Raw genomic sequence first — 19,580 nt, 5'->3', positions numbered from 1 at the left:
GAGCTACAGCCGTAGCTCGGGGTGGCCGAGGCGGTGGCTTGGGCTAGCTACTCTGTACTTGGGCAGAGAGCCTCAGCTGCCACCTGTATTACGCCCAGCCAGACAGCTGTTTGTAGTGTGCTAGCTTGAGGAGAGATACCCAACCTGGGAAATCCAGGCTCCCAGCTGCAGCATGGACATACCCTTAGCGTGCTAATAAGTTAACCAGAAACAAGAAGAAAGGTCCACTATGCCTGCATGGCAAGATTTAATCTTTTGGCTGGGCAAACAGGCTGAGATTAAACCCCCCCCCCGACCCAATCTGACCTTCCATCCAAACCAAACATTCCCAGAGGTTCAAAAACAGGTGGTTAATTTTTTTCTCCCAAAATGATTTTCACAAACTCTGTCGGATCCTGGATTCAGCAGGAAGCCAGATTTCCAGCTGTGTCACTCAGAGACATCTGAGAAGAGAGTCAAATCAGGCCTATGCTAGGTCTCTGTCTGGTTTTAGAATTGGTTTAGCTGAACTGGTTAAATTATTTGCCCAGTGTTGACTGGCTGAAAGGGAGGATGCAAATAACTGGGCCTGCAAAAAAATAATAATAATGGAGATCTGCTTAAATCCAGGTGGAAAATTAGTCCCTCCAGGTACAGTTTTGATATGATTTTTCATTGTGTGTGTAAGAAAAGTCATGTATAAAATATAGGCTCCTAAGTTTTAAGGCCAGAAGGAATCTCTATGATCATCTAGTCTGACCTCCTGCACAGTATAGGCCAGAGATCCAGCCAGCGATTCCTGTATCAAGCTCATAACATCTGTCTGACCTCCTGCCCAACTTCCCCAAAGCATCCAATGTTGACTGAAAGACTTAAGGGATGGAGAATCTACCCCCTTCCTAGGTAAGTTGTCCCATGGCTAATCACCGTCACGGTTAAAGCTTTACCCCTTGTTTCCAACCTCGATTTATTTAGCTTCAACTTCCACCATTTGTATCTAGGCAGACGGATGTAGCATAACCAAAGACTCTCAGTCACATCTGCACAAGACCCAAAGAAAAGACCCCACCAGGTTCAGTTTCCAAAGGTAACAAGTCAGCAGTTTTAATAAGTAAATGTAATAAATCTGCATTGAGGACTCCTATAGCTGTATTGATCAACCCAATAAGGATCAGTAGAACTTTGGTTCCATAACTAGTCCTTAATGGCCCTTATTGGACTGGCCATAGTGGATGGTCTGATCAGTTAACGAATTCAGAGCATTTCATTCTGGGTTTTGCTTTTGAGAAAGGAAACCACTTAGCTAGACTGGCTGGTGAATCTTCATCGGTCATAAGGATTTCAGCTTAAACACACTCCTAAAAACTATTGAAAAGTTATACAAATGGGGAGGGAACGCAAACTTTTAGGCTATGTCTACCCCACAGCCTACATCGGCATAACTTACGTCACTCGGGTGTGCAGCTAAACCATCCCGCCTGGTCCCGTCTACACTGATGAGGCAAATCGCCTGAGGAAACTTTGCAGCTATATGTGAACTTGGCATGAAATGTGTCTAAAATCTGAAATGTGGGTGTCCCCTATACCTCCCCCTGTATCCAAATCGGTCAGTTCCCCCCAGATCCCACTTCCCCATCCATTAGTCGCCCTCCCCAGTCCCCTTTCTTTTCTCCTCCTCCCTCCACATGCCCCAGTTGCCCCTGCTGCCCGTCACACACGAGTTGGTCTCAGCAGTAGCAGCTCCTCGGGCTGCCGCACCGTGGCAGAATCCGGCCCTGCATCGCTCGCTTTAGTACGTGGCACTCCGGTGCCTGCTTTCATGCCAGAACACGAGCAGTGGAGGGAACGGATCCGCTTTGTCTCGTTTTACGAGCAAACCGCTCCGTCTTCTAATGATGCAGAGCTGTACTTAACAGCCACAGAGCGGGCACAGACCCCAGAAGGGGGAGATATTCTTTCCTCACATTTGCTTTTCGGGGCGGGGTGTCAGAGGGGAAATATTGTCTTTTACAACCAAGCCCAATCGTTGCAGCCAAATGCTGTAACGCACAGCTGTGCGGAGGGTAAAAAAAAAAAAAACGGGACACACTGGGACGTGGTGTTTGCCTCAAAGCCAAATTCACTTTCCAAACAGAGAGCTTTTGCTTTTCCAGTCTGTTGGTTAATTTGCAATAAAGGGAGTGTGCCACGGTCCCCAAAGTGCTATTAATAATTACTTTTATGGCGCATTTTTGGAAGTCCTCGCCATCCCCCTGAGCTGGGATCATTATTTACACTAATCCTAACGGCTTTTTAATTACACAACACAGGTGCTCGGCGGCAGCCTACATCTAAGGACGGCATGGAGGTGCCTGAACATACGGAAAGGCTCCTCCCGGCTAGGTAAGGGATTTGCTCATCGGTTCAGCATTGCTATAGACGAGTGCAGCTTGGAAATGGTTCAGGAATACTTGATGCCAGTGACAGCTGCGGGAAAGGCAATTTGGAAGCGGGTCCTGCAAACCTTACTCACATGAGTAGACCCTAGCTAGCAGTCCTGTGCAAACATGCCAGTTTCTCAGCCATAAGAGAAAGGAAACGTGACAGGTTCCTACTAGTTGCAGGAGAGACGGAGGCAGCTGCCAGTGGCAAAGTTGGGCCCTTCGAGCCGCAGCTGCTTGGAGCTGCCAAACTGAAAGGGCCAGCTCCTGAAAGGCATGCTGGGAAAGATGCTCCTATTATAGAGCAACCATGCACTAGGACAGCAGTTCTCAAACGGTGGGTTGTGACCCCAAATGGGGTCGTGCCATCAGCTGATGGGGTCACGGTGCTCCCTCCTGCGTGGAGGACGCCATTTTGCTTTGCGGAGCATGCGAGGACACTAGACACGGAAGATGCCATCTTGCTCTTCCAAACGGCATTCTCCATGCGGTCTGGGGTCCCCAGGAAATACTTCATCCAAATGGGGTTGTGCCGGCAAAAATTTGGGAACTGGAGAGATGTGGACCCGGATATAACCAGGGGAGCAGCTGTGTCTTCAGCCACCACTGTCCCACAATCCCCACTGATAAAGGGACTACTCACTAGAGTGAGGGTTGCAGGATTGGCATGTGTCTGGACCTGGCAGCACAGCTAAATCTGACCGTGTAGCAGAAAGTCAAGCCACGCGTCCAGTTTATACAGTTTAATACATGTGAAACAAGATACATTTTTTCTGAGTAATGAATGCATAAATAACAGAAGATATACGTGAATGCATAAATATGAGGCGGCATGGAACGGAAGAAAAAAAAGAGAGAATTATTATTTTGCTGCTGCTGTCACTGTTGCTACCGCCTGGCGCTCGATTTTACCCCGCACCCTCGCGCGATGTTGCGTAGTTTATTGTTTTCATTAAGCAGCAGCTTTCCATTGGCAGAGCTGTCGCACGGAAAAAGGGGTTTGGGATGGAGAGTGGGGGAGGAAAGAAGATTAAAAAAGGAAAAATAAAAATACAAGTTGGGGGTGTTAATAAATGACTTTAATTCTGCTAGTGGCTTCATGTTGATCCTATGCTGCTAATGAAAAGAGGCCTTTTCACATGGATTGAGAGTGCTAGTGGGCTTGTGCGTGTGTGTGTGTAGGGAAAAGGAACACAAAGAGTGCAAATGATACAATTACTGAGCTCACCTTCTTTTCAAAGGCATTACGCTATGAAGAAAACAAATCATTAGCTTAAATGCTTACAAAGAACATCATCTAAGACGACTCTTAAAACCTTTACATACTGTATCAATAATTTACTTTGACTGCAGTAAACAAAATACATTTCTTAAATAATTTACTATTTATTTGTTTTCTTTTTTCCTTTATCTCTCTGCAAATTTCTTTTTTCCCCTTTTCTTTTTTAAACTCAAGAAGCTTTGCTTGTGCACATTAGTTCAGATTATTGCAACATTTAACCTGAATTCAGTAAAAGCAAAAAAATAAAAAATAAAAAATAAAAACAAAAATAAAAAAGGACAGTTTGTACAGACAAGAATGAATAACTTATTATTGCACTGGCTACAATTCAGTAGTGATTTGGTTATTTTTTTTTTCTTTAGAGAGGACATCCTCTAAAGTACCAAAGTAAAATAAATGAAAAGAGAGAGAGAGACTTCAAAAGCACCAGCTGTGAATAGAAGCCAGCAGGATGATTGTGGAGGGAGAAAAGCGGAAGGAGAGAAAAGAAGAATGAAAGCAAAGAAAGAAGAGAAACATTTGGGAAAAAAAACACCCTTACTAATTACTTCCACATAAAACCCAAGAAAACACCTCCTGTCTGGGGAGTCAGACATAATGCAAAAAACAGTATAGCTTCTCTATAAAAATATGTGCATTATGAAGAGAGAGTTTTTTGTGGGTATTATTTTGTAGCTTTTGTATCTCACAAATACACGATTTCTATTGATATCACTGCCGATAGACAGACAATGTACAGCTCCCGTCTCCTGGGCACGTCTGCATACTGTGGCATCTCTGCACAATAAATGGTGCCGGTTTAAAAGTCGAGAACGTTTAAAAAACAAAAACAAAACAAACGAACACAGCCCGAACCCAAATCAATGTGATTGAGGCCACCTGGGGAAAAAAAAAAAGCAACTCCATCTTCCCTTTAGAAAAGAAACACGTTTGCATGTCCCCCTCCCCCGCCCTGCACCTCGTGTCGTTTCCGTATCACTTTTTGCAAAACCCATCCCCCGACAGCGCTTAGGAACGTGTGACTGGGGGGGGGGGGGAAATCAGCCACGAACGTGGCTTTGCAGTCCCTTCCGCACAGGGGTGCTGTTTCAAAACCACATCGGTGTCAAGCCCTTAAGACTTCCCTCTCCCGCCCCTACAAAGCTATACTGGTTTGTCTATGTCCTCATCTGTTGCAACGGTCACAGGGACCAGTTCGTGCCGCCTTTTGGGGCTCTTCGTAACGCCTAGAAGCTCTTTGTTTTTCTCAGGGTTGTTGCACTGAGTTTTTAAGTGATCCAGCTTTTTCAGTTCCAGCGCCGTGGCATCTGGCCGGGAGTCCACGGACACCACGCCGGAGGGCGTGGCCTGGCCACTGTCCAAAAGGAGATCTGAGAGGCTGCTCGAGGAGCTGGGGTCAGACTGCTCGAAGGAGAAGTTTGGGATTGTCAGGTGCTCCCCTCGACACGGGGGCTGGACCCGCCGTTCTGCTTTAGAGGCCTGCTCCCCGGGCTGACTGTCAGTCATGTCCAAGGAGTCCCTGTACGCGGTGGATTCGCACGACGGGGTCCTTCTCCTCAGCATGCTATTCTCAGAGGCTTTGGTACGTGAAGCCGTGCTGCTTTCGTCCTCCATGGGAGGATCTATAGAAATGCAAGGTGGGCTCATCTTCTTCTTCCTCCGAGCCCCAGGGATATACTCCGACTCAGACTGAATGTGGACAGGAGACCTTTCCTTCCCTTCCGCGGGCTGTTCCAAGCTACAGTCTCCATTGTCAATGGAAGGGCAGATCTCAATGGAGTGCCTTCTTTGGTCATCTGCCCAGCTGGGCTTGTCCAGAAACCCTTTAGTATCAACACTGTAAAACTTCCTCAAGTCTCTCTCTCTGCCGTTGCTCCCGGCCAGGCTGGCTGTGCTGCAGTTCTTGAGGGGGACCAGAGATGAAGCCGGGGAGATGAAAGGAGAGACCGAGCGGCTTCTGATTTCCGGCTGCTCTTGCCAGTCTTTCACCGAGCTGTTTATGTGGCTGACTTCTTCGTCAGCCAGGTCTGAGGATTCAAACAGAGAGTTCTCGGGGCTGGCTGGGTTGCTATTTTGACTGGAAGGCCTGCTCGGAATACTGTGCTGGCTGTAAGCGTGCTTGCGGGTACGAACGCTCGGGCGGCGATGGTGTGAGGATGACGTTGGGGACTGCGGGGGAGTGCCCGGCTGGGAGAGTGGGCTAGGATGGAACAAAGCTGCACCTAAGTTGCTCTGGGACTGCTTCTTCGGCTGCAGGCTCTCGCTGGACTCAGCTTGCAGACTGTCCTTGGAATCTGTATTCTGCCCATCCAGTGAATCCGTTCTAATGGCCTCCTGCAAGGCAAGCAGAGACAGATGGGATAAAAGCACAGTGTTCTCTCGGGGCGCTAACAAGACACGCTTTTAGCGGTGGATGTGGCATGTGACAGAATCAACCTACGCTCAGTGAGTTTCAGAGCTGGTAACATCACCACAGCTGCCACACACACTAATTATCACGAGTGCAGGTTCATTTGGTATAAGGTGGCAACAGTTGAGCTAACAGACAGACTCATGGTGGGTAAGCCATATCTCAGGTATACTCCAGCCATGCCTGTATGTGCAGGCCTCTGATCTTCCCAGGCCTTCTGAACCTTCCTGTTTTATTTGTGAATCAGCACAAAGTCCTGTACCAATACACGCTATCTAAGATACCCATTTCTAGAGCGACCAACTCTCATGCTACAGGCACCAGAGCCAGCTAGGGGTCAGGAAGGAATTTCTCTTCAGAGGACAATATGGCACTATTTGGTATATCATGCAAGTTACGCAGCTTGATTTGAAGTATATGCGCTTGGCGACTGTCAGAGCTAAGGTACCAGACTAGATGGAACTTCGGTCTCTGTTCTCATATGGGTAATACTACTTCTTCACACAACCACAGTCAACCTGCAGAACTTGTTGCCAGGGGATGTTGTGAAGGCCAAAAGTATAACTGGGTTCAAAAAAGAATTAGAGAAGTTCACGGAGGATAGGTCCATCAGTGGCTATAGCCAAGACGGTCAGGGATGCAACCCCATCCTCTGAGTGCCCCTAAACTTCCAACTGCCAGAAGCTGGGACTGGACAACAGGGGATGGATCTCTCGACAATTGCCCTGTTCTGTTAATTCGCTCTGAAGCATCTAGCACTGGTCACTGTCGGAAGACAGGATACTGGGCTAGCTGGACCATTAGTCTGACCCAATGTGACCGTTCTTATGTTGTTATACAGGGTCAATGTTCCCTCTAGTTTTTGACAGGCCGTGTGCGCATAAAAGGGTCAGTACTCTTTTTTGGCACCACCGTTATCAACTACTGAAAGGCAATGCCTCGAGTAAAACACCAGCAGCTGTAACTAATACAATCCCACTCTTTGATAAAGCGAGCCCATTAGGCCTCTTGCATGCAGAAGGGGGAACCAGCTGAATGACTTTATGTCACCCAAGTGTATTTAGCCATACGGTACCTGAATTAGAAACAGTCTGCTCTAAATCAGTCTCTGCAAGCTCTACTCACAGAGTGCGGGCCACAGGGACATGACTTCAGTGAGAGCTATCAGTGCGCATCTGAGGCCTGGAGGTGGCCCAACAAACAGCCTCCACAATTATTTTGACTAATGGGGGTTAACAGAAGCTTTGCACAACATGGAAGCATGTCCCTCAAATGCATGTTCAACACAGCCTCTACGACATTGCCGATCTGAAATTGGAATCTGCCTGTGTGCACTGAATCTGTCAGTGGTTTGAAATACCCAGGGCACTGAGACTGGAAATTGATTTGAAAAATACAAAATCATAAAGGCATCCAAACTGATAGGAAATGTCGCCAGGATTATATTGTGCTCAGATAGCTACTCTGTCCCATCCTGCTCACAGCCTTTGTGAAACTCTATTTGTTCTTGTGTTACAACGCCATCATTCAAAAGAAGAGAGAGCGAGAGCGATGATGAAGGGGAGGGAGGAAAAAGACAGACAGAAAAAGTCTGATGGGAGAGGAGAGTTCATCGCCTCCTACCTGTCTACACAGCAGCCTGTTGAGACTGGGAGATCGTGATGTGGACTGTGGAGAAGGGATCTTGCATGTGTCACAGCTGTCGCGGTGAGAAGATACAGCAGTCACCTGAAGCAACTCCCTTGGGACTCTCAGAGAGGAGCATGTTCCCACGGGTTGGGAACGGATGGAGGTGACAGACCCTACAGAAGGAGAGAGAACACTAGCCACAGCTGCCGGACAAGAGTTGTAACGTGTGGGTTTGTGAGAGCTTTCGCTGCGGAACGAGGCTCCAAGGATTTCAAAGCACACAGACGCGGGGTTAGAAAACACAAGTTAATTCAGTGACAGGCCAAATCAAGCCACACAATATCCCACGGGCAGAGTCAGAATAGAGCCGAGGAGCCTGACTCCCATTCTGCTCTAACCAGTAGATCACACTACTTGTGTAGTGCTTGGAGAACGCATCTGGATAAACACGTCTCCTAGGTGGGCCTGTGAAAAGCTTGTGATGATTGTTTATTACTTGTGTTGCTGTAGTGTGTACAAGCCCTAGGGACGGACCAGGACCCCAGTCTAAATGCATACGTTTTTTTCCAATTATAACCGTCTCATGTGTGGGCCTGCCCTCTATTGGATACTGCTCAGTTGGTGTGTCCTAGGCCCTAAGATGTTAGCAGAGATTCTGCTTCACTTCACGTGCTAGGGGCTTATTTGGGAGGGAAAGGGAGAGTGGGTTTGCAGCTCCATACTTGCAACCTTCCCGTGTGGCTGTGGGTTGGATCTGAATAGGGAAGCGGTCTAGTTTCAGAATCTGGATCAGATGGAGACTAGGGGTTAGATCAGGATACTGTAAGTCAGGACACCTGGGCTCTATTCCTTGGGCTGCCAATGACTTGCTTACGGCCCCTTAACCATTTGTAAATTGGAACCACCACCACCACCACTTAAATGCCCAGAGGGGTGCTGCTGTACGGCTTAATTCTTGGTCCCATCCAGCACCTAGCGAAGTCAATGAGAGTTCTGCCATTGATTGTAGACCCAGAGTGAGTGAAGAGCTTTGAGATCCTCAGCTAACGGTTACATAATCTCAAAACATGGTCTATTGCTATTGTGACTGATGCAGGAGATCCAGCTCAGCTGATCCTGGTCACACTTAACCAATTTGCTACCATTGCAGGGGATTCAGACAGTGGTTCCTCCTGTTCTCCGCCTGTGACACACAATAGTTGAGTCTCCTGAGGGTTATAAGATTTTGGTCTAATTCAGTGATTGGCTTGGTGACGTTTAGTGGCCTGTGACATACAGGAGGTCAAACTAGATCGGGGTGGCCCACCTGGGGCTCCGGAGCCACATGCAGCTCTTCAGAAGTTAAGATGCGGCTCCTTGTACAGGCACCGACTCCGGGGCTGGAGCGACAGGCGTCAACTTTCCAATGTGCTCAACCCCTGGCTCTGCTACAGGCCCTGCCCCCAGTCCACCCCTTCCCTGAGCCTGCCGTGCCCTCGCTCCTCCCCGCTCCCCCCCAGAGCCTCCTGCACGCCACAAAACAGCTGACCGGGGGGTGCGGGGAGGGAGGGGGAGGAGCTGATTGGCGGGGCTGCCGGGAGGTGCTGGGAGCGGGGCGGGGGAGCTGCTGACGTGTTACAGTGGCTCTTTGGCAATGTCCACTGGTAAATTCTGGCTCCTTCTCAGGCTCAGGTTGGCCACCCCTGAACTAGATGATCTGACAGGTGGTCCCATCTGGACTCAAACTCTTTGACAGCAGCAGCACAGAGACTGCTGAGCCCTGGCTCTGTAAACCTGGATGATTATGTGGATATTCTCTCTGTCTGCACCTAGAAGGCAGCCCCTTTGAAAAGCGACCCCCTAATCTCAGGTATCAATCCCGAGTCATTAGTTTCTCACTCACAACTCCTGCTTCCCCAGCTCATTCTGCAGAGCAATCTCTCCTCCCAACTTCTGTGGCTTTACCAGAGTGTCCCATTTTGTTTTCAAGATCGCCTGCTTTTTGGCAGCAGGATTTACTGTTCCTCATTAGCGCACGAGCTAATGTCTGTTTTTACGTCGCTGCTCTCTGTACAAACACAGTATCCATCACACAGAGAGATCTCACCCAGAGGTCAGTGAACTTGGACTGGTTACAAGACCCATTTAGACAGTCTGCAGTTGCCTCTCAGCTACCCGATTGCATTGAGAAAAATAGGCTTTTTGGACACTTTTTTTTGGCGGGGGGGAGGGGGGGGAGGGGAGGTACCTTTCCCCAGAATATGCACGGAATATTTTAATGAATTTTATCCATCCTCAGAGGGACTGAAAGAACCAGGCATAGCTCTGTTTGCGCTCCTAAGTTCTGGAATGTGGCAGGCTTTTCCATTACAGTCCTTAGCTCCTCCACACTTCTGTGACTGCACGGCAGTCCTGACCGGTCGCCCCTCTAGCTGGACCCATCGTGGGATCCCACAAAACTTTGCCAATACCCCTCAATTTTGGTTTGTACTTGCTAATCTAGTCCTCTTGGATAGGGACCATAAATACCTACTCCGGCTGCACCTTGGTCACTAACACCTTTCCGACGAGATGACTGATGTCCTATTAGCAATCTTTCCTTTCTTAGGCAAGCGTTATGGCAGGGCTTCTGCAGCTGGTGGGAAAACCAAATAAACACAGCAAACGTTTTCACGACATTCCCCCTCCCCCACCATCTTTTGTTGGAATAATTGTCTAATGGAAATTTTCCCAACTCTCTCTCCTCGAGGAGAGGCCAAGAACGCCCCACATTGTAGCATTCTGGAAAGCTCAGTAAAACCAAAATTGCTCGGCATCTGTGTGTTTTTCATTTGCTTTTTTAACGGGCCAGGGAGTCGTTTATGGGGCCAAAAGAACACACAATCTGGCCACTTCATGGCATTTTCCCCATCCAGTAACCAAACCAGTAGACGAGAAGCTCTAGCTGATTCTGGTCTGATCACTGGCTTCCTAAGACCTCCAAAAAGCCCCAAAAATTCATGAAACAAACACTAGTCCCTGTGTACACCCCCAGTAGGCTGATCAGTACAGCATGAAGGGACACTGGTAGGATTCAGGCACTGGAGGAGCGAAAATAGTCCCTCTGTGAGGCGTAGTGATATTTCTTGTGATTCGCTGAAGAATACAGCTGGAAAAGGTTACAAAATAGTGGACCAGGGTTTCACTGACACCAGTGGAATTCTTCCTCATTCACATCAGCGTCAGAGATTGGTGAGTCAGCCCCAGTCAGTCGGCAGTGAAATCCAACAACCGCTCACTCTGCTTAGCAAAGCTCTTGCACTTCCCCTTTTCAGGACAGGCGGGACAACCATAAATACTGAGCAGAGAACATTGAGCGGTATCCAGGGCTTTTTAACAAACAGAGAGTTACTTTATCCGGAGAAATCAGAACAGATCTGCTAGTCCTGGCCAGCCCCACCAGGTAATCCCACCACCCATCTGTCCATGTCATTCTTGCATTAAAATACTGTTGCGTCAGAGGAAGCCAGTCTGGATAAGTTCTTGGGAGCCAAAAAGCAATAATTCAAGATGCACATATTTTTAGGGAGACAGACGCTCTCTCACTCCCATTCCCCTTTCAAACCAACCTGCAAGTCAGGAATAACTGGGCAGAAAATGGCATCTTAGGGCAAAAATATTTGGATGTGGTTGTCTCAATGTGTTGTCAGGACCCCTGTGCAGCTTCTGATTCCACAGAATCTGCCACACAAACAACTTCTCATCACAGAGCTGTGCTATGGAATCTCAGTTTTCCCTAGAGGGAAAAATGGTTTCTAGCCTTTATAACAAAAACCTTCCAACTGTGACCTAAATGTAATCTAGCAGAGTGACAGCTTCCTGAGTCTTCAGACAGACTGAAACTATAGCTCTGAGAGGTTGGAACAGTATTCATCTCAATATTGTGTTGACTCTGAAAACTGATAATGGCAATACAAATGGGACCCTTGTTATCTATTTCACTGCTGATCATCTTACAAGAAACATACAGATAATATGCTATTCCATGAAACACAACCTGCAACCTCTCTGGTGCCCATTGGTCCCGTTTCTAGACATGCAAACTTCCAGCTTCCTCCAGATAACTTTAACAAGGCAGTTATGCATTTTAAATACAAAATCCTACAGCACCCTCAAAATTCTAGGCGTAGGATAAAATAAAGTGAACGTGGTATCAAATTACATTAAAAAGGATTTATTCTGTACTGATTGCATTATTCGGCTTCCTATCACACCACCACACAAACTGGTTCCGGTTCCTTGCATAGGTTGCCTGACATCCTCCCAGTGCCTAGCAAATACAATATGAGGAGGAACAAAGAGCACAGAGAATGCATCCCATCCCTGTGGTACCTCTTTGTGATTTGCAGGCATAGGTCTCCATCTCCACCTCATGGAGAGGGTACGGGGCTTTGGCTGGCATCACAGGGCGGAACATGTAGCTGTCGTTGGGCAAGGAGTGCATCCGGGACACTGAGATCTTGCGAACCGTTAGGAAGTTCTGAGGCTCTCTCTTTGATCTCATGCAAGCAGCGCCTTCCTGCAAATTAGAAAGAGAAGGAAAATTGGGTTATTCTGCACCCTGGCGGTGAGGCTGCCTTGAGCTCCTTTTTGTTTGCCATCCTTGGAAACAGCACTGAGGCTTAACACCTGAGGCAGATGTGCCTTCCGCTTGATGTCTCTGGTGCCCCTGGGTAAAAGAAAGCTCCAGTGGGACATGAAAGGGGCTTTCGTCAGCACTGGCTTTATTGCTAAGTAAATCACTCAAAATGTGTCTGAAATATAACAAAACAACAATTAACCATCACCCAGGAAGCCACCACCTGGACACGCATCTGACATCACAGGAAACACAGATCGCCATGGGAACACACGAGAAAGACACTTTCCAACTGGACACGTTCTAATCTTTTATTGTGTGGTTAATTTAACAATAACTCGGAAAGTCTCCTGCATTTCTTAGGAATTCCCATGGTGATAAGCATTACCTACATCTTAACCTACAGCCCAGCTCCAGGTCCAGTCTGATGATAGATGCGTAAAATGGCCACTCCCACTCAGAGACACTCAAACCCATGCTGACAAGCGGAGACAAATCTCTGGTAATTCATTTATCATGCATATAAATACACATACCCACCTCCCATATATACACTAAGACCTCAGTCCTATGTGATGTGTATCCTATGCCCATGCTGAGCCTCAATGACTGTGCTACACATTGCAGGATCACGGCTTGATATTGCAAATATGTATTTATATAAACACCACTTGTACTTTGTCCTTCTTTAGCAACTTTTATCCAAGGGACTTAAAGTTCTTTACTTACCTAATTGTTATGCCGCTCCCAGAGGGAAGAACTGAGACAAGTTTATGTGACTTGCCCAGGGTCATATAGTGAGTCAGTGTCGGACGCTGGAGTTCTGACTCCCTGTTTTAACTACTAGACACATTCCCTCACCATTTATTTAATTATTTAAAATACAACTAATGACATCGGTTTTCCTTTAATGTCAGCCTCCAAGTGGTTGAGTGAAAACATTTTCCCAGTTATGCATGAAATTAATTCATTTTACTTCCCAGCTGTAGGGTTTCCCTCAGTCGTGCTAGGAAAGTCTGGGCTCAAGACTCAGTGTTGAATTGTCCACATGTCATTGAGGATCTGGTTAAATCTGTATTTTCCATATCCCCAGCTCATTAATTTTTCTCCTCTTAGGACAAACCCTTGAGACAAATTACTTCTGTGTTTTTACACTGTTGAACTTGGCTGAGAATACAGTGGATCAAGAAGCAATTATTTATGGGTAGCTGGCATCAGGAACAAAATTCTGATTTGCTCAGCAGCACTAGGGAACCCAGGCCTTCAGTTCTAATCTGTTAATGCATCAGGCTTGTGCCAATTTTGACCAGAGCAGAGTCACTGTAGTTAATAATATAGCATGTGAACACCTGAGCTGCATGCATAAGGTCATTTACGAAGAAAAGTGCTTGCAAGAAAGGAGTCATTTCCCTTTATCAGTAGTTTTAAACGGGGGCTCATGAAGCCATTTTCTGAAGAATGGTCACAGTATTGTCTACAGAAGCTAAGCTCTTGTTTAAAATTCTTTAAAATGGACTGTTAGTTGCAAAGAACACATCCTAACGTAAAAGATTGCAATAACGGAGGCTATTGGGCACGGGGCCAATTTGTGACCTTTTCAATGGGAACAGAAGAGATCCATTTATAACGAAGTTTTAAATATGAACATATTAAATTTACAGACCTGACATGTACTTTGGCCCAACCAGGGTGTAATGCCACTCTAAGAAATGGTGACATCCGATGACACTTGAACACAAGCTCCCTTTGTCCTCATATTTGTTTCTAAAGTGTCTAGCTAGCACTCCGCTGGGTCTGATCCAAAGCCCACTGAAGTCAATGGCGGGACTCCAGCTGTCTTTGGTGCTGGATAAGGGCCAGATTGAGGGTGAAATCCTGGCCCCCATTGAAGTTAACAGCAAGACCCCCACCGACTTCAATAGGGTCAGGATTTCACCCCAAGAGCTTACTCTAAGGTATGTCTACACTGCAGTTTCAGCTGTGACTGCAGCTCGGGTAGGCATACACACACTAGCTTTAATCTAGCTAGCCCAGCTGGAAACGGAAGTGAAGATAGGGTGGCACAGACTAGCACTGTGAGGATGTACCCAGGGTTCCGAGCAAGCTTGTACAGCTCACGCTTAAATCCATGCCACCGTGTCTTCATGAGACAGGGCAGTGTCCAGCTGTGCGGTCCCAGGAAGAGCCTGCCTCCTGTGTGTACGTGTGTGTGAAATAATTTCCTGGAGCTCCTGCCTGCACAGCTCTGCGTGTGCGAGTGACCTCCCCCTCCCTGCAGCCTGGCTTGTGGTAGCTGGTATCGGGAGAGCAGTTTTTCTGCTCTGCATCAGACCACCCTGACCCCAGTGCTGCTGCCTGATCCCCTGCACAGCCAGGTGAGACAAAGGTATAATCTAGCCTTAAATAAAGAACATTAATGTTGCACATGCAGTGGCAGGGGCGGGTTTTGCAACCGGGGTCATTGGTGGTGCCGCTTTCAATCCTCCCTATTAGCTTGCTAGTTTCACTCATGCTCATGTCTATGTATTAGCACCACCAGGCTAACATGGTACGGCTCAGCGCTGGACGTAGCCTCCCTATTCAATGGGCGCACTCCTCCTCCTCGCCCCGCCGAAGGGGCACCGCTCACCAGCAGCAGAACCCTCTGCCCTGGCTCTGTGCCTCATCCCAGCCCAGTGCAGAGCGGAGGCAAGCCCTCCCTGCACCCACCCCACATGGTTCCTGTTTCACGGGGCTGGGCCTGGCTTGCACTCCGGGTGTTGTGACCTGGCACACGGGGTCGGAGCACCATTTGGGTTTGGCCCGGCTGCCCCTCTGTCATGAGGGAGATGCGGCTGGCGCAATGGCATTGTGACCTTGACACCTGCCCCGGTCACAACACCTGGAGAAGGGAGCCAGGCCCAGCCCTGTGGGACAACAGCTGCTGCTCTGCAGTTTTCCCCTGCCGGGCCTCCCCTCTGCACTGGCCTGGGGTTAGGATTGCCATGCCAGCTCAGTGCCCCTTCTTTCACCTCCTGCCAGACAAACACTTGACTATCATATGCTAAAAGTAGCCTCGGGGCATGACTGGCACCTTGCAATCTGTCCCCAATACCATGCGTCTAGGCCGCAGCGCGATCAAACCTCTGGAAATTTGTAGCGTTTTCTTCACAGGTCGTTGACCATTCAGGTGATAGAGAGAAAGCAAGAGTGGACATTCCTTGGCACTGTTGAGTATGTTAAGGTGTCACTGACAAAACACAACTAGGATGTGTATGCTTTTCAGTTGTATGGTAACTGCCCCGGTAGAAGTGGGCAATAAATACCAAACAGTTACATCACAATTACTCTGCAATCACCATGCATAGTGTCTCTCCAAAAGCAATTACCGCACACCAGCCCTGAGGTTTTAAGGGCAGAAATAACCTTGGAGGCGGCTAAATGGGGGACTTGTAATAGGATGCAAAGCCTTTTGCCTCTAGGCCACTGCTCCAAATCCGGTCCAGGCTGGTAGTGGTCAAAAGTATTCATGAGCCGATCAGTGACTTGTGTGAAATGAGACGATGGCTTCAGTCCAGTTCCTACTTAGCAGATGTCCGTATCAGAGAGCCACCTTTCCTACTGGCCCCCTGTGTGTCGTCTCACCAGAGAGGCCACAGGCTGTCCGAGCATGCAGATCATGACACCCAGAGGTAGCCCAGGGAATGGAAGTTCTCAGAACAGGTTTGTGGGATACCTGGCACGGCTTCTGCATCCACTCAGCTGGCCCCTATTGCTACAGTATCTGAGCGTCTCATCCCCATGAATGGATTTTATTGTCACAACATTCTGCGAAATAAGGATGCATCATGCCAATTTTACAGATGGGGAACTGAGGACCAGGGTAGATTAAGTGGGTCCCCCAGGGAATCTGTAGCTGAGCCAGAAATTTAACCAGTGTGCCCCACCCATTAGATCATTCTTCCTACCCTTCACCTGCTCCCTGTCAGCTTAGCACTCTTCCTCAGTCCTAAACCGACTCCATGTTTTTTAAACAAAAAGAAATACTCCATAAGCAAAGAAGACTGTGGCAGGAGATGTGGGCCTGGCGTTTGGCGCACGGTTACTGCAAGCAAGCAACGGCAGAATTCCCCAGGGGGGTTCCTGGGAAGGCACATAAGTGGCTTTTGCTCTTTTTATTCTCTCTTGCTTGTCCTACTAAATAAATGTAGCTCACACTCAGAGCTAGTTTAGCGACTTCCCACACAGGTAACTCCAGGCTCCACAGTGAGGAAGGGAGGAGGAAAGCAAGAGCTAAAAACAAATACTCCTGCCTGTACATGCCAGACCTGGGAGCCATTTCAAATTCTCAAGCTCTCCCAGCTTAACAAGGTGACATTTTTTCTAACTCTCCTCAGAGTTAACAAGCTGTCTGTCCTTGGACCTGCCAGGACCTTATCCACACAGCAGCAGAAACCCTCGACCCCTTGTGGCATTCAACATGCCAATTATTGCCTCTCTTTGCAACATGCCCTTGCCACAGTCTCCCTTTGATGCAACTCAAAGCTTAGCTTCCAGGTGGCCAAGGTTAAAGGAGACAAGGAAGCAGAAGCCCTGCAGAGAGCAAGAGAAGCATCTCAGAGTGGCTTCTCTTCATACAGATTGTTTTCTGCCTCACCCACTGAAAACTCACCCTCCAGTCAATAACTCAGTCTTAGCCCAGAACTTGCCTGGAGATGCCACTGACCACTGGATGCCCAGAGATTTCCAGAGATGTTTGCCGCATGCCTTGTTCATCACTCTAATTACAGACATCAGTAGAGTAGAGAAGGTAGAGACAGCATGGCCCTAATGAGGCCAGGATGGCTTGATTATGGGAGGTCCATTCTAGTCTAGACTTGGGGTTTCCTGTGTCGTGTGGTGTTATGTCTCAAAACATTGTCTTGTTGTGATGCTGCCACAACACGGTCATTGTCACACACAATTCTAAGGCACCCGTTACAAATGGTGTTTGGGTCCCTTTTCCATGGCCAGTCATTAACAATTCCAAATGACAGGAGCAAACCCAATAGCCTACTGATTTAAGATTGAGAGAAGAGATCGTTCTGGCCATTTGGCTAAGAGCCCAGAATTTCACAGCTCTCAATCAGCTGAAAGTCTGGGCAAAGCGTAACTCTCTTTGAAACAGGTATATACACTTCAGTGTGGTTCCAGTGGGAGGGAGTTGCAGAGGTGCAGCACCCACAAGAAAGATGTCCTGCCATCACCCTGGCATCAGCGGCTCCCAGGATGCCAGAGAGTCAGAGCTGGAGAGGCAGAGTTTAAGGTAACCTCGGCCCAGCAACGATTAGTACACTGAACTTCGGTTAGGAGTCCATTGGCATCCAGAACAGAGCGTGCAGAGCAGGTGCGTTGCTGTATTGTCCATCGCATATTGAAACAGCAGCCCAAAATAGAGGCCTAAAACTAAATCTGGGGACTCCTCGCCAGTTAGCAGACAGCACTGTCCCTGGTCATGGGTGCTGAAGGGGTCTGGAGCCAGTCCTGCTTTGGGGTTAAGAAGCACTCTCATTGGATACAGGACCCAGCCTGAGCACTGGTTTAAAAGAAGATTAGAAGCAAGAAGGGTCAGTGTGGGAAAACACCTGCCCCCCTTGTATCCTGCAAAGGTCATTTCAGTGGCAAAATACAGGAATGACTCTCAACAGCAATCGACCCACTCCTGCCTTTCTTGCTGCATGACCTCACCCAGGGATGTCCATGGGTCACTTCCCCAAGACACATTGAAACGTGGCCATTTACTGTACTGTCAGTTACCCGCTGAGCGCCCATCATAAGATGAGGTGCAACCAACCAATCATGGAGTAGCTGTGGAGTTTTTCTGTCATGTCACTTTTCTGTGCCAGGGCCCAGACTGTTACGTACCATGTGTTGCTTTTGTTGTGCCGTTCCACCTTCTCAGCACAGATTTAAGGAGTTCCCAGTAATTGCAAGAAAATCAATTTCGGGATCTTTCAACCAAAAGCAGGAAATCTATAGAAATCTCTACCTGCTTGCCCCCTCTAGCTTAACCAAGAAAATATGCTCACATGAGCCACACAATGGAAACAAATGGCCTGCCAGGTTGAAAATCCGCAGGTTACCAGCTGACCGACTTGAAAAATCAAAGCCAATTGTAGCAGTAGTGGATTATCTATGTCACGTCCATATCGAAGCAGTGGGGAGCAGCTTTTCCATGTGGGAGAAACATAACAGTGTTACTTGAAGGATTCACTGTTTATTTAACAATCTGTCCATCCCTCTGTCTAATAAGTGCAGGGCTCTCTTGGCTAAAAAGAACATGTCACGCGCAATCCATGCAGGCTCCTTGGCCTGCCCCAGCCAAATGATTTAGAACGTGCCCAGCTCAGCAGATGCAAAGGCAGCATGGAAGACAGGGGACGGACACAGACTGCTCTAGCTGTGAAGCAACAGGAGGACAACGCTAGGCGGACATTAACACACCAGCGGCCAGCTGCACAGCACCAAAGCATGATGGTACAACCCAGAAGCAACGGTCCGTCGTTCATTCACCTCTGACTCGCAGCCTGGGGTTTTGTGGGAAGGTGTCAGGACATGGTGGTGAGGAGCAGAGCGGAAGGACGTGTTTTCCATCCGGGGAGTCTCTCTGCCCTCCAGCGGGTCTGAGTCTGGGATGGCTAAAGACACATTCTCACAGCTCAGTGCCTCCTTCAGGGACAAAATTAGGAAGATAAAAGGTATCAGTAGCGGAGCAAGGATGGGGTTCACCCTTCAACCCTGCGCTCACACACGCTCTCCCCACACCTGCCCCCTCCGTATGAAACGGGAAGGAAAAGAAAAAGAAGGCAGAAAAGGGTCCAAATGGCAAGCAAGTCTGGAGTGTCTTATTACCTCTTGCAAAGGCATCCGTCCCATCACGCCCAGACACTGTAAAAGCCCCTTCTACTCCAGGTGTGAGAGTCTCCTGCTCCGTTACCCTAAGAACAGTATTTCCTTGAACTCTTCACCCCCTTGCCCTGTAGGAACTTTGACTGACTCCTCCAGATCCCTCTGGGGGCTCCCCAGATAATGCCCATTGGAAGAGCAGCTCAGCCAGCTTTGAGCAGGCACTTTCCCCGGGGCCTGGCCAGCTCCACTAACTCACATGGAAGGGCTGGGCTCTCCCCACCCTTGCCACGTTTGGACGGCCCAGCACCCGTGGTTTCATATCTCCTACGCGTGCATGCAACCCAGCCCAGGACAAAGTTACTGAATGTCTGAGAACCTAGCTAAACGGGGAGCCCA

The 19,580-nt window shown here is 48.3% G+C and overlaps 1 protein-coding gene across 1 annotated transcript in view; it reads right to left on the bottom strand.

The window, feature by feature from the left end:
* Window positions 1–3,127: 3,127 nt before the first annotated feature.
* CACNA1H (calcium voltage-gated channel subunit alpha1 H) overlaps window positions 3,128–19,580 on the bottom strand; it is a 479,184-nt gene continuing 462,731 nt past the window's right edge. Inside the window, exons 33-35 of the mRNA XM_084642056.1 lie at window positions 12,071–12,257; window positions 7,715–7,893; window positions 3,128–6,015 (exon numbers count right to left, since the gene is read on the bottom strand). Coding sequence (XP_084498182.1) covers window positions 4,825–6,015; window positions 7,715–7,893; window positions 12,071–12,257 — 1,557 coding nt within the window. The 3' untranslated portion in view covers window positions 3,128–4,824. The remainder of the gene's footprint in view (window positions 6,016–7,714; window positions 7,894–12,070; window positions 12,258–19,580) is intronic.

Source organism: Lepidochelys olivacea (genome assembly GCF_965140295.1).
Source record: "Lepidochelys olivacea isolate rLepOli2 genome assembly, chromosome: 10".
NCBI lineage: Eukaryota > Metazoa > Chordata > Testudines > Cheloniidae > Lepidochelys > Lepidochelys olivacea.
The sequence above is the reverse complement of the archived record's forward strand: the minus strand, read 5'-3'. Positions and strand labels throughout refer to the sequence as shown.